A 15,184-nucleotide genomic window follows, 5' to 3' on the forward strand; every position below is an offset into this window, starting at 1 on the left:
AGGCTCCTGAACATGGGACACAGTGGAAGTAGATGGTTGGAGTTTAATGCCTGGAATAAATTCCTGTGTGCCTGGATCCCCTGCCACAAGAAGTTTATCAAAAGGTCATGGAATGCATATCTGCAACTGCATCCTTAGCCTTAGTTACTACTTAATTTGAAACACTTCCATCACTCAGCTACCAAAAATCTTTTAAAGGAATCATGGTCAATATTCACTTGATCCACCATATCAGTAGATGTTTGCACAAACTAACAGCCATCAATGGCCATGATATTTGAAGTATCATACGACTCTTGCTGCATGTTCCTGCTAACCAGAGGAGAACAGATGGACTGTACATGCTAACACCTACAGAGATGATGCAGGCCTTCTCAATTCGCCTTGGACTACATATTCTTCTAATCTACAAATTGAAGTTGGTATGAGCATTGCATCCCTTCCCCACCTCTCAACTTTGCAGTTGTGCCTTTTTAATTTTGGATGCTCAAGAACAGCAACCTCAAAAGAGTGAAAGCAAAGCAAGATGATGATAATGGATCCGTGTCTTCCATGTACAGTCCTCGTGACCCATAGCAACCTTTGATTTTCTGTGCTGGTTGAAGGGCAGAGGATACAGTGGACTGCTGCCAGAAAATGAGGCATTGACCAATGTGATCTGCTATCTGTGATCATATACCAGCTTTATGATAGAGTGACATCTTTCATTTCTGGTATAGTTAGAGTTGAAATGGGTTACTTCTTGCCAGTGGCCTTGCAGTAAATGGCGCCCTAATTCATTGGAAATTTGTAAGCCTTGCAGATACATGGGCTTACACCATACACAAAACAGAATTAAATGTAGTTTGCTGTCATTAAATGTTGAGCCCACAACAATGGGTGGCAACCTACAAGATGTTGCAAATTACTCCAGCCTGGAAGAAACCAGTGTTTAGGCTATTGACATGGTTTGTAACTCTGTGATCCTTTTATTGTACTGAGATTACAGCTGTGGCTGAAGCAGGTGATAGATTTCATTAAGGATGTTCCTTGTTTTCTCCCAGTGTTCCCTGAATATCTCTTGTGCAGATGTGATCTACTGAGAGCTTTACTCCTGTCTTACTGTTTTTCCAGCAGATTTCCCCACTCTGGATGCCTCTGCTTATTTTCCCAATCATGACATATTAGGAATGCGTATTGATACACTGGATAGGAGTAACTATCTTGTGCAAAAGGTAATTCAGCAATTGCATCATGCCTTCCAGATTTTTGAACCTTCATTCAACAATGGAAAGCACCAAGCATTTGTCGAACCATGCTAACAACCAAACCAAGTTGACTAATATCTAACTCATTAAGTAATTGAAATACTGTGGAGTGGGTTTCACACAGTTAAGATTCCAGTGTTCTAGCTGATTTTCAGGAGGCATTGTGTGTGTCAAATTGGCTTTTGCATGCTGATTTATTCTACAATCTTGTATCCAGCAGATGTTGGCTCTGTGGTAAAAGGTGTTGGGCGCAATTCACATCAGCAGTAGGGCATCCTAGTTTCTTGCCACACCACTTGTGTCATCAGTACATCCACAAGAGAATATTTTGGAGTGAGGAAAAAGGCCATCAGATAATAAAAAAGCATCTGGTAGAAATAAATTAGAAAAATTGCACCCATTTACTTTGTTATTGAGGAAACGTCAAAATTCTTCAGGTGCCTGACTGCCTGTCCACACGTATACAGAAACTGTACTCAATTTATACATAACATCTTGAAGAATAATGAAATAACCATTTTGTCTGCAGGTGGTGTCAGTTGCAAGAAAAATGTTGCCCGGGATAACTCCTAGATCATTGAAAAATGCCATATTATCTTTATCATGGAAGAAAAGCAAAGGAGTGCTTGAATCAAAACAGGGGAAATAACAGTTGCACTTATACTGGAGTAATAACATGGGAAATAACAGAAACACTACTATTAAAGATACCTAATGTGCAAGTTTAAATACATAATATTAGAATGGAAGTTGAGGTTGTAAGTCCAGAATAATTTTTAATGTTTAAAAGCAATAGAAATATTGTTGGGAAATAAAGATACCCATAAATGGCCCAAGGTCTACTTGCATAATAATTAAGTTCTATGGCTTGAAAGCCTGATCTAATCACTAGCTGATGTTGGAATGCTATATCATGCAATGCACAATTAGTATAAACACAGTAGGTTGAGGATTGCTTCACGTATAACAAATCTGCCAATGTATCTAGATGTGTGCATAAAAGGCTAAAAAGTGAACTATAATCCAACGTGAATTGGGTTGGGAAGAGGAGTTGGTTTCTGAGACTTGGTTCTACTGAAAAATCCCAAAGGCAGAAGCCAAAATTGAGACTCTTGATTTTTTTTGTGCCTTTCTGTGATCCATCTCCTCAAAATCATGCAAGATCCTTGTATTGATGAGAATATGTATTTGTGGCAGTTTTCACTGCTTATTACAAATCTGTTAAGTAAAGTGGAGAACATTGACAGTGATACAAAACCAGTTAAATATTTGTTTTTAGGGTTTGCCTGTACAGGACCTCATTTCAATCCCTGTAATGAGAAGCATGGTGCACCACAAGATAAAAGGAGGTTAGTTTTATCTAAACAGTAATGCTTGAAATGTTTGTTTTTTTTTTGACAGTCTTGATTTGTTACAATATAAATTACTTCGGTGTACCACATAATGCTGACTTTTAATCTTAAGTTCCATCTTTCAACTCGGGAATTTTCATAAATAAAATCACTCAAGCTTGTTTGAGAGAATTTTTCAGGTTTAAAATGCCTTAGAAAAATTGTTATTGATGGATCTGGATTGCGTTGTAATTCTTAGCTTGTATCACAGGTGTTCAAGATACTTGAAATCATATTATCATTTAAAGTATACCACTACAGGTTAACTTTGTGGAAAACTATTACAACTGATGAACTAAATATCTTTTGAAGATATATTGGGAAGTTGAGTGAACCCAGCATGACCGCAACCCCAGTGATGTACTTCTGTAACCTAAATATTTATACTAGAAGATGAAAGATCAGTATTTCAAAATTAATAGATGAAACTGTTATGACTGCTTAACTGTGCCACATCGAAGCTGTAGCCGGGAGACATAAACGGTCACGACAAAATTCAACACGTCTAGAGAATCTGTTTCTCCTCTCCCCACACACTTTTATATTACAAAGACAATAAACAATTAACTACAGTTTAAATTGCTGAAATTACCTACTTTAACATTTTCAATGTAGTCAGGTAACTTTGCAGAATTACATATTTGCAACGGAGGCACATCCCAACCAGCAGAACCCCTTGTATTGATAAAGCTCATTGCTCTGCTGAAATTGTGAAGCACTGATTAAATGATAAAAATGAAATATTAAAATAGAACTAGGCTATTTGGCCCAACAAGTCCATTGTGGAGTTTATTATCCCATACAGTATATCTATTCTTAGCTGTCAGTCCAGGCAAAACTATGAAGAGTAATAGGCATTGTCAATCTATTCATTAGCATGGAACACCACCCCCTATAATGTAGTGATAATCTGCATTATCCAGAGAATAATATAACCTAGGACTGCCAGATTTCCAGGGTAAATATGGTCAGTCACACTGCTTCTGCAACACTTTAGTCCAAGATAAACCAAAAAATTCTCTTTTTTTTGAAGCCATTATGTTTGGTTCCTGTCACAAACTCCCTCTCAATCACAACTGTCAGAGACTGAACTGAACTTGTAGCTGTATTGCTGCACTTGACTGAATAGAGCTTCTGACCACTTATTTCCACCAAAAGCTCCTGTTTCCAGTCTGTGATGTTGCCCTTCTCTCTTCCTGCCTCAGTTCACTTGCTATTGAGATGCATTTATTTCTTGTTAACTCTAGATTTGACAGTTCCAACAAACTCCTGGCTGGCCTCTAATCTTCCACCTGCATAAACTCATCATTCCCTGGCTGCATTCTAATTTACACTAAGATACTAGGTATTGTGCAATTTGATGCACAGTTTATTTGGACATGGGGAATCGGCTAATATATTTGGATTTCTGCATTAAAAATGCCACAAAATTAACTAATCCAACATGAATTGGGATTGCTTGGTATCTGAATGAGTTACATTGCTTTTTGGTTAAACAGTGCCTCAATTTTTAATATTCACATCCTTGGTGAATGGTTAACTGTCATGGTTTTTTACTTTCAATAACTCTGCAACCTCTTGTAATACATTTTCTCTAATTCTAGCCACCTTGAACATCCTTGACTTTAATTGCTGCACTATTGATGGTTGTACCTTGAATTGCCAAGGTACAAAGCTTCAGAAGTTGCTTCCTTGTACAACTCCATTCTCCTTTTGAGATTCTTAAATCCTTCAAGGTTTATCTTTTTGACCAAGCTTTTAATCCTGTGCCCAGATTTCTCATTGTTTAATGCATTGTCAACCTTTGTTTACTAATGTTCCTATGTAGCACCTTGGAACATCTTACCACATTAAAAGAAGTCTATAAATGCATGCTGGCTGTTGATATCTAGGATTTCGACCCTCCAGCCATGAAGTGAAGATGTCTTGTGATTTGAAGAGAACTCCTGAGAGGGTGTTCAGAGAATTGTGAAACTTTAGTATTCTTCACCTTGGAGAGCTGTTAATTGGAATTATTGAGTATATTGGAGGTGGAGATTCCTAGACCTTAAAACTATAATGGAGAGTGGTGTTGAGATCAAGATTAAATCTGCCATGACCTTAATGAATGGTGTTCCAGGCTGAAGAGGCATACTCCTGCCTGTTTCACATGGTGGTGTGTGTACCTGTGAGCTTTGTGCTCCTCATTGTTAGAGGTTGAAAATTTAGGGAAACCTTGAGTTATTGCAAGTGCAAATTGTGGATTGTTCTCAGTAGCCATGTTGTGTCAATGATGGAAGAAATTAATGTTTAAAGTGAGGGTTGGGTGTCAGTCAAATGAATGGCTTTGTTCTGGGTGGAATTGTGCATTCTTAAAGTTGTCAGACTTGCACTCATTCTTCCATTGTGCTACCGACTTGAGATGCCACAGAATATCTGATTTACTTTTCCAACAAGAGTATTTATGTAGCTTTTAATAAGTGGCAAACTGCCACTGGATAGGAGACTGGATAGCCTGGGACTGATTTCCCTGGAGTGAAAGAGGCTGAGGTGTAACCTTATTGAAGTTTATAAAATCACGAGGGGTATAGGTAATGTGGATGGACACAGTCTTTTTCCTAGGGTTGCGAAGTCTAAAAGTAGAGGGCATAGGTTGAAGTGGGGAAAGATTTAAAGGGGACCTGAGAGACTTTTTTCCACACAGGGTGATGAGTATGTGAAACAAGCTGCCAGATGAAGTGGTAGAGGCAGGAGCAATTACATTTCCTTGAGCAATAAAATTATTTGATGTATGTGTGCTCGTGAAATAATAGAGCCCTATCGCAAGCAATTGAGAAAATCTTAATCTTTCATTAATAGTTTGGGGTATTGTAATAATCATGTACCATGTTAAAAACAATGGGGATATTGATTTAAATGCATTTTTCCAACTTTAAAATTTGTCCATATTGGTAGGAGAAGCCTTTGATGCAACCAAGTCATTGATTCACTGTTTTGGGCAACTAGCCTACAGAATTTTAATGTCCTGCTGCTACTAAACACATCCACTTTTTAAAAAAAATATTAGAAAATAGAATGAGCAGATGATGCAACTGGTATCCAAAGTGGTAATAAGCCCATGAAGTGAGCACTAATACATGGAAACTGTAGATGCTGAAATCTGGAGCAAAAATTAAACAGCTGGAAGAACTCAACACTCAGTCCTGATGCAGGGTTTTGACCCAAGATATCGACCATCCCTTTGCCTCCAGAGGTACTGATTGACCAGCAGAGCTCTTCTAGTTCATGCAGAGGGTGGTGTGTATATGGAATGAGCTGCCAGAGAAAATAGTTTAGGCAGATACAATAATGACATTTGGATAGGAAAGGTTTAGAGGGATATGGGCCAAATGCTGGCAAATGGGCACCTTAGTTGGCTGAGATGATTTGGGCTGAAGGGCCTGATTCTGCACAGTATTACACTGTGACTCAGCTTGCTACCTTCACTCCTGTGATCCCCATTCAATAGGCTGCACCAGCTTCCATGTTTCAGCACGTTAAATTTTTAAATTCTCATTTGGATTGGCCAGTCACCTTGCTGTTCTCCTGTTTTATATACCTCCTTTCATTCTTGTTAATCTGCACTCCTTTCAGTGCCACTTCCCTTTCAGCATTCCCTCCCTCCATCCCAATGGTTTTGAGCCCACTGCATGAAGAAAAATGCCATTCGGAAGTTTTACAGATTCTTACCATTGAACATTAAGATAGTGTTCCATTTGTGAGGTAGCAGGGAAGTCAGAAATGGACAAGTTGTGCAGTGGCCTTAAGTTTGTTGATATAGCTTTTGGCTGATGAACTGACGTAATAGAAATTGCAACAGACACATGAGTAATATGGTAACTGCTTCCTTTTGAAGTGATGTTAACAATTGAACTTTAAACTTCAGGAACCATTCCTTATTGTCCTTTCTCCACTAATGTTTTACTTTCAACTCCCCATTATAGTAAGTTGGAACTTGCTACTAGATAAATGAGTTATTATAACTTTACAATGTTAGATAATCTTGTGGATAGTTAAAGGTACCTACTGGCCCTGGTAAATCTTGTCTCGTGTCTTGGCTTTGGCTTTTTACTTTATAGTTATAACATGGATACAGAGTAAATATGTGAAATAAGTTGCTACAAAGTTGCAAGTACTACTGACAACAAAAGATGCTGTTTTGTAGTTTTAATTTTCTGAGGAAAATCTTTTTATATGGAGTGGAGAAAGAAAAATGAGGTAAGATTAAAGGATATGGTCAATCTGCACTCCCCCCCTTTCTAAACAAGGATACGAAGCTGTAAACTATTGAGTGAGGAGCTGTGCCTTGCACGTTTTATCTTGGGGCTTTACAAAAAGAAGCCTTTGACTTCTAAACATCAGATCAAATGCTCAAATTTGTTCTGCAGAAATTATTGCAGATTATTTTTATTCCACTGCCTTCCTCCACTCTGCAACAGGAAACTATAACGATTTCCAGGTTTACTGTCCTGTCTTGTACTCAAAAGGCCAGATGTCTGTTTTTACATGAAAAGTTGTAAATCATTAGGAAATTAACCTGATTATTTCTTGATGTAAAGGCTGTGGGGAAAATAAAATGGTATTACTTCAGAAGTGAAAATTGTGAATAAGCTGTCAGGGGAAGAAAGTTAAATTTATAGCATTTAGGGGGTGAAATAGGAATGTTTCAAAGAAAGACTTGTAGGAGTGATATATAATATCTGATGGGACTACTGGAGGTGGAAGCTGTTCAGTTCATTCAAGTTGATTCAAGTTGTGGCCATATCCTAAAGGAGTCCATGTTCTCCTGTGTTTGCACATTCTTCAAATACCCTGTCTTTAATTAAATTCTTTCCATATGAGATGAGCAACAAGAATCTTTTGAAAATGAATGTACTGCTATTCTCTGGTCAGCAACCTAATAGGAAAAATACATGCCCTACACCATCCTTGGATTTATTTCAAATGTTTAACTAGCTTCTTAACTAATGCTGTTTGCCCAGCTACTTGAGATAGCTTGTTCCACATACTAATAATTCCTTGGATAAAGGCAATTCTCTTGAAATTTCTTTTGGTTTTATTCATGACTGACTTGAATTTTTGGTCTCTCCTGTAAGTGGAAACATTTAATCTCAAAATTTTGTAATTTTAAAAATGTCAATGTAGAATCCCAAGCTGAAGGTGGAGTGATTGCCTGTGACACTTTTAACCAAGCGTCTTCCCTGAGAGGTGGCTCCTGAAGTAGAATTAGTCCAGGTATTCCAGTGTCTCTCTTTGAAACTTGCTTGTTAGAGGGTGTGTTATCCTGTGTGGGTAGTTTGGTTGAGGATCTTTGTTTTGTGGATGTTCTGTGCAAGGCCCATCCTCTTGTCAACTTCATAAATGAGTTGACAATGACTTGCTTGGCTTCTGAGCAAGTAGAATTGCAATCGTAGTTTGTATATTAAGGTTGGATGACTCTGGTTCTGGAGTATAGTTGCTGCAAGTAGTTTCCCATTAGTTCCAATCCACATTACTGAGCTAGGTGTCATGTTGATGTGCAGTAGCAAGCCTTGGGCACAAATGGCAATAATAATGGCTTTGGTCAGATTGTTGTGAAGGTACTCTTGAGTTTTGAAAATAACTGGGTGGCTATTTAAATGGTTCATCCGTTGTTTCTTCCCCTAGATAATTCCCATATGAATGAGGGCTCCCTTTAAATGTCCATTAATCTGATAGAACTATTTGTTTCACTCCACATTCTCAGCCTGCTGTGGAGAAACTCACTGGTTGTTCTGGATGAGGCCAGATGTGTCAATTACTTCCTCAGTAACTTCATGGAATTTCATAATTTTAATCAGTAAATTAGAAATAGCTTGCTTCCTAATGGGGAGGCCCATGAAGTATGCCTGTTAGAGACAGCAGAAGCATTTGCAACCACATTCAGCTCGAAGTCCCCAATTGATGATGCATCTCTGCAACCTAGGACTACCTGCTTCTATCTTCTCCCCAAAATCCACAGAGGACTGTCCTAGCAGGCCTATTGTCTCTGCATGCTCTTGCCTCACTGAACTCTTGGACACTACTCTGTCCCCCTGGTCCAATCTCTTCCCACCTACATATGTGACACCTCACACACACACACCTCAACTCTTCCATAACTTTGTTATCTGGCACACACAACCTCATCTTCATCATGGATGTCCAGTTCCTGTATACCTCCATTCCCCATCATGACAGCCTCACTGCCCTCTGCTTCTTTCTTGACCACAGACAGAACCAGTCCCCTTCCACTAACATTCTCCTTCACCTGGCTGAACTTGTCCTCGCCCTAAACAACTTCTCTTTCGATTCCTCTCACTTTCTACAGACCAAGGGTGTAGCCATGGGCCCCAGATATGCCTCCCTTTTCGTTGACTACATTGAACAGTCTCTGTTCCAAGCCTACTCTGGCCCCACATCAGTGACTGCATTGGTGCCACCTCTTGCACCTGTGCAGAATTTGAGTGTTTCATAAATTTCACTACTAATTTTCACCAGGCTCTCCAATTCATTTGGACTATCACTGATACCTCTCTCCCTTTCTCCATCTGAGATTCACTATCCACTGACACCCACAGCTACCTTGATTACAGCTCCTCTCATCCTGTCTCTTGCAAGGATGCTATTCCTTTCTCTCAATTTCTCTGCCTCTGCTCCCATGATGAGGCTTTCCACTCCAGGACAGAGATGTCCAACTTCTTTACTAACCGTGGCTTCCCTCCTACTGTGGGACCTTACAGCCTAACGGCATGAACATTGAGTTCTCCCACTTTAAGTAAACCAACCTCCCCCTCGCCCCCAACCTTGCTTCTTCTTTTCCCTCTCCTTTTCCTCTCCTCCCCCATGGCACCTGCCTCCATATCTTTGACCCATCCCCCAATGCATCTGCCTATCACCACCTTTTCCTCCTCCTCCCCCTCTATATTTTGGGCTTCCCCTTTTCCTATCTTCAGTCGTGAAGAAGGGTCCTGACCCGAAACATTGACCATCTGCTTTTCTCCACGGATGCTGCCTGGCCTGCTGAGTTCCTCCACTGCCTTGTTTTTTCATCCATACTGTTCACACCATCACAGATGTCTTGGCCAGTTCATGTGGTATCAAGAAAATAGATGTAAAAAGAGGCTGTGGGACAAGATGACAATCCAGCTATAGTACTGAAGACCTGTGCTCCAGAATTAGCAGTGCCAGCACAGTCACAGTAAGAGCACCTATCTGGTAATGCAGAAGACTGCCCAGGGTACGTCCAATTCACAAAAAGCAGGACATATCTAATCCGGCTAATGACTGCCCAATCCAGCCTACTTTCAATCATCAGCAAAGAGAGAGGTGTTATCAATGGTGCATTCAAATAGTACTTTCTTGGCTCCAGACCTCATGACGGCCTTGATTAAACTTGGACCAAAGAGTTAATTCCCAGAGCAGGGGCAAGAATGCCCACCCTTACCACTGTCAGTCAAATCCTGCCTTGATGGTATCAAAATCTTTCCAGGAAGGCCTAAATCAGGAGTGGATGAGTGCAGCTACAACAACATTTGGAAAAAAAAATAGAATCCAAAACAAAGCAACCCACTTGATAAGTACCTCTTCAACCATCCTCAGCATTTATTCCCTCCACCACTGGTGCACGGGAGCTGTGTTGCGGACTATCACAACAATACCAAGACTACTAATGACAGCAATTTTCAAACCCACAATGGCTACAGGCACAAAGGAATATGTACCACCAAGCAATGTCCATTGTTCAGCTGAAGTAAAATAATGTCTTGGGGCAGTGGTGCCATTTGCAATACAGGTTTCTGTTTGAGGGTGAGATTCCTAATGCACAAAAGGAGATTCTTCCCCAGCGCCTGTCCAGTTTCCTATAGTTACTAATAGTGACACGAGTCTGGGGCATTTATAATGAAACCATAGCTGTGTACTGGGAATTGGAATCCTTACAAGTTATGATGAAGTAAACAGGTGCTTCTTAGGAAAGGTCACAAGAATTGTGTGCATTAAAATGAACTGCACCAGGCACTTCAGCATCAAATAAGGACTTCAGTTTTTATTAATCACATGGCTTATCTGAGAGTTGCTCAATATTTTAAAGCTCTGATGGTTTGACATTATTTTCCCAATTAGAAGTAGTGCTTTATATAAAAAATAGGAGTGACTCTTGTTTATATCCTTTCAAGGATAGGATAGACAATCAATAAATTGGCAAGTTGAAATTCATAGGAGTGGAAATAATCATTTCCTGGTGGGCAAGCCAAAGTTTTGATTATCCAGTAGAAGTTAGGATTGTTTCTTCATGGTAAGACTGTTAAGAATCATTTAGATAATTATTAAACATTTAGAACATGCACAACTTTGGTCAGACAGACCAGTTAAGGATGGCAGGTTCCAATTTCTAAAAGACGTATCAAAATCACTTTCAAAACTTGTCACAAAGCAATTTAAACACTCAACCTTGGGTTCTAAACAAGCACCATAATAGCTGAGAGGTTCAGTTTTATATCAAATCAGTTAAAATATTTTATTAAGGCAAGATTAAAAACTTTTTTTAAGAAAGGGATCTAATTATACTTCTCACGAAAGCAATTCCTTTCCAGAGGTAATATGCTGTCAAAGTCTGCAGGTGGACTCGTTAAACTAGTCATGATTCTGGGGTTAAGCGAAAGTTTGCAAAATGCAGAGTTCAGCTGAGCTGCTACAAATCCATTTGAGGAAATATGGCACAGGGAAGTGGCTTTGGGAAGGTTCAGCCATTCCCCCCCACCCCCAAGCCTCTTAAATGCACTGTCACTGAGTAAAAGGCATCACTTCACTGGTTTATTAAACATGCATAAATAGTGAATGTTCCTTTGATTAAATCCTAATGTTCTAATTCATATAGACATGTAGGTGACCTGGGCAACATAGAAGCTGATGAAAATGGCACAGCCCGCTTTGAACTGGAAGACCGGCTGCTTCGCCTGGCAGGAAAGCATTCAATTATTGGACGTAGTATGGTGGTAAGTGTAAAAGTTGTACTGTCAAGCAAAACAGCAAATAGTGTTAATGGTGGAGAAAATAAGGTTTTGATTTCAATCAACTAGAAGAGAGCAAAAATTGGTTGAATGACCCAAATTAGAATGGTGTCTCCAAATTCCTTTCTTGAATTAATGAAAGACAACAGAATAGCTGTTGACAGAATATAACAGAGCATGACAGTGACATTGGCCTACTCATAAACATGATGAATTCTGTGAACATATTGGAAAGAGCAGGTAAATGCAATGAGGGTGCTACACTTTCAAATACCTTTTGATAAAGTTCTACATTGAAGACTTGACTTCACACAAAGCTACCTAGTTATGAACCAAGTAGCAGATTGGATTGAAAAATTGTGACAGAACAAAGGGGAGAGTAAAAGTTAGAAGTTTCTCCAGTTTATGGGAAATGGCAAGCTGAAATGGTTCCAGTTTCAGAGTATAATGTCAAAAGTTGCTGTTGATTACCAACTGGAAGGTGAGCCGACAAGAAGAAAATTGACTTTATCACATTGACATAAACATTAATTCTTCGGAAACTAAATAAGCTAACTGGAGCAGAGACCAACAAATCTGGCAAAAATCCACAAGGCACTAAAAGTAGCAAGAGAAGTTGGCCATAGAAGAGCAAGAACAAAGAAGTAGGCTTTATTTCTAAAGGATTACTTTCAAATTAATTTTAATTTAAAATATTTTAACAATTAAAATAGAGCTATAAGAATAACTTGTTCAGGCACTTCAAGGAAAGTATGATTACTTCATGGAATTTCTTTGTAATTTTAATTAAAAATAATGGCCACTTCTGGCTTGGTCCAGAACAAGGGGATGAGTGTAAAAGTGAACAACTAAAAACATCATGTGGCAAGTTCCTCTGCATGTGCTGAGAATATGAAGAGGTTGAAGCAGGTAAATCCCATCACATTAATTGACATATCAGGGGAGGCGTTATTCATACGGGAATTATCTAGGGAGAGAAACAACTGCAGAGGTAATTAGTATAATTATAAAACTTGAGCAAAGGTCATTTAGGTCAGATTGCCTGCTTCAACGTTACTCTTCTTTGTAAATTAAGCAAAAGTTACCAAAGCAAAAATGTGTTGTTCATATCCTGATTTACTGAAGACCCCCATCTCCAGAGTCAAACAAGAAATGTGATTAGCAGCAGATATGCAAAATTCATGTTAGAGAATGGCAGTGTATACAAAAGCCTGTATCTTAAAACATTTTAAAGTCGTGATTTATTAGCCTAGTTTCTTCTGAAATGTACCATAGAGGGATCTTAAAAACAAATTGAGTTAATGAAAATTACAGTACAAAACTAACATTTGATTTTTGTGGTTTAACTTGCTATGGATGTGAACTATTTTGAAGGCTTCTTCCTTAACATCAATCTCTTAAACTGCACTAACAAAATCAAGAAATTCAGTATTCTCCCATTCCATAGTCTTGCAGTAGTGACTTATGCCATAGTATATTGCTGCAGAATGAAGGCTTTGTGCCTGTTGCCAGAATACTAGTGTTCTCACTTGAGAGTGTGTGGCAAGCCATGAGGTATCCCAAATAATATGGACACAGTAACAATCACTGGCACTGTGGTCCTTGACCCGCTCAGATTAATGTCATGGGTTGGTGGAGGTGGCATATTTTGGTGAGAACTTCCCTACTGGGGTGCCTCTCAATATTCCTGGCCAAGGTAAAGTGGCATTATTTTATGAACATTGAGGTTGTGATGGGACAGAATATGGCTGCATATTCAGTGCCACCTGTCTCTACTCATTCAGGTTGCTCAGGGAAATTTGTGCAAACTACGTCAGCATTTGATATTTTACTCCCTGTAGATAAAGAACTTCAGAAAGTACCATACTTAGACAATCCAATAGCAGCCAGTACATATTATGGTGGAAGTAACATGCTGATCCCTTTTGTAACAGTGACTGGATAGATAGAGGGTCCTGCCTATTGCTGAGTGCATGTTCAGCTCTGGCAGGTTAACAGGGGCATTGAGCCTTGCTTTATTAGCATAATCAATTCTAGATTTTCCTGACAGTCTGTTCCCTGTGCATATTTGGGTGTTCTAGTCTTTAACCACAACATTACACATTGGTCACTGCAGTGGAACTATTTCAGCATCACCCAAACAGGCTCCATCGAGTCAAACTTTGTGGTCTTACAAATTTGTAAAAATCTTAATCAAATCACTCAGATTCTGCTATCCCAGAAATGCATCTTAATTTATATAATTTATGTTGTAAACCAATGTGCTTTGTCTGTGAAAAGTCTTCCCAGACTGGACTAAAGTCTTGAGTATTTACTAACGGAATAAACTGCTTTCCCTTGCTTAAGGTTCACGAGAATGAAGATGACCTGGGCAAAGGTGGTAATTCAGAGAGTCTTGAATCAGGAAACCAAGGAGCAGGTTTAGCTTGGGGTATAATTGGGATAGATGAAGACCCCAAGTAAATATGTAACAGAAATTCTAATTAGAGACACTGTGACTGATTTCATTTTCTTAAACAGTATTGAACAGCAATTGATTCAAAATTACATGCAGATAAATATTGGATTGTTTATAGCAACATGCATGTAATTGAGCAGTATGTCAGAAATTTCTTCAGGGCTTATTCTAAAGGCAGTGTTTTAGGAAAAGAAAATTGTGATAAACTTCAGTTTTTTCCAGCTTTTTTCTTTAAGTATGAATATTGACATCAAATAACTTGGACATGTTACTAGGCCCAGCAAACAGACATGACAATGCTCAGACTGAAGTAACTTAGTTTAATAACAGTACCAATAGGTAATTTAGCTTCTTTATAGCATGAGAATAAGTGGCCTTCAAGTCAGTAAGTAACACTTGATTAATTGCTTAAACATTTCAAGGGAAAGTCAATGCTGTTCAAATTAATCAATTATTTTTAAAAGGGGCAATGTAATAATGCTCCATATTCTATTTGGAAAATCCAAATACAGTTTGTTATTATCTTAAACTATTTACCTAGAATTTAACAGTAAAGTATTTGAAAGTGTCAAACGTTTTTCATCCATGTGAATCTAACACAACAGCCTGTCATTTTTCTAAAATGGTCAAAATAAAAGTTACCATCGGTACATTGAGCTGTATGGTTGTGATTCCCTCTAATAAATAGCATTCTCTACAAATTCTGGGGCAAAGTCGACAGATTAATTGACCCAAGTTTTGATGAGCAGGTTCCAGATCATCATCCAAGACTTGATAAAAGTGCAGTTGGATCCCAATTTCCACCCTTTAGAAATGCTGGGGTTTCTTGAGGTTTTGCATCTTCAGCACAGCAAACTTCTGTCATTAATGGAGGAAGGACTGGAAGAACAGCATAAGCTCCTGCTGGTTTCTAATTGGTTATTATTGCTGCTTGTTGGAGTTTGTATTAGTTGCTGTTGCAACCAGCAATATTGCGCATGTGCCCTACCCCTCTGACCTTCTTCCTTCTCTTGCTTTTCTAAATCAAAAGCAAATTGACTACAAGATGGGGATGTTAAGTGA

The 15,184-nt window shown here is 38.8% G+C and overlaps 1 protein-coding gene across 1 annotated transcript in view; it reads left to right on the plus strand.

Moving 5' to 3' along the window:
- Positions 1-14,127, plus strand: part of LOC127569657 (superoxide dismutase [Cu-Zn]-like) — a 34,284-nt gene extending 20,157 nt beyond the window's left edge. The window contains exons 4-6 of the mRNA XM_052014457.1: positions 2,527-2,596; positions 11,532-11,649; positions 14,011-14,127. Coding sequence (XP_051870417.1) covers positions 2,527-2,596; positions 11,532-11,649; positions 14,011-14,127 — 305 coding nt within the window. The remainder of the gene's footprint in view (positions 1-2,526; positions 2,597-11,531; positions 11,650-14,010) is intronic.
- Positions 14,128-15,184: the final 1,057 nt, after the last annotated feature.

The sequence above is a fragment of the Pristis pectinata genome, chromosome 4 (assembly GCF_009764475.1).
Source record: "Pristis pectinata isolate sPriPec2 chromosome 4, sPriPec2.1.pri, whole genome shotgun sequence".
NCBI lineage: Eukaryota > Metazoa > Chordata > Chondrichthyes > Rhinopristiformes > Pristidae > Pristis > Pristis pectinata.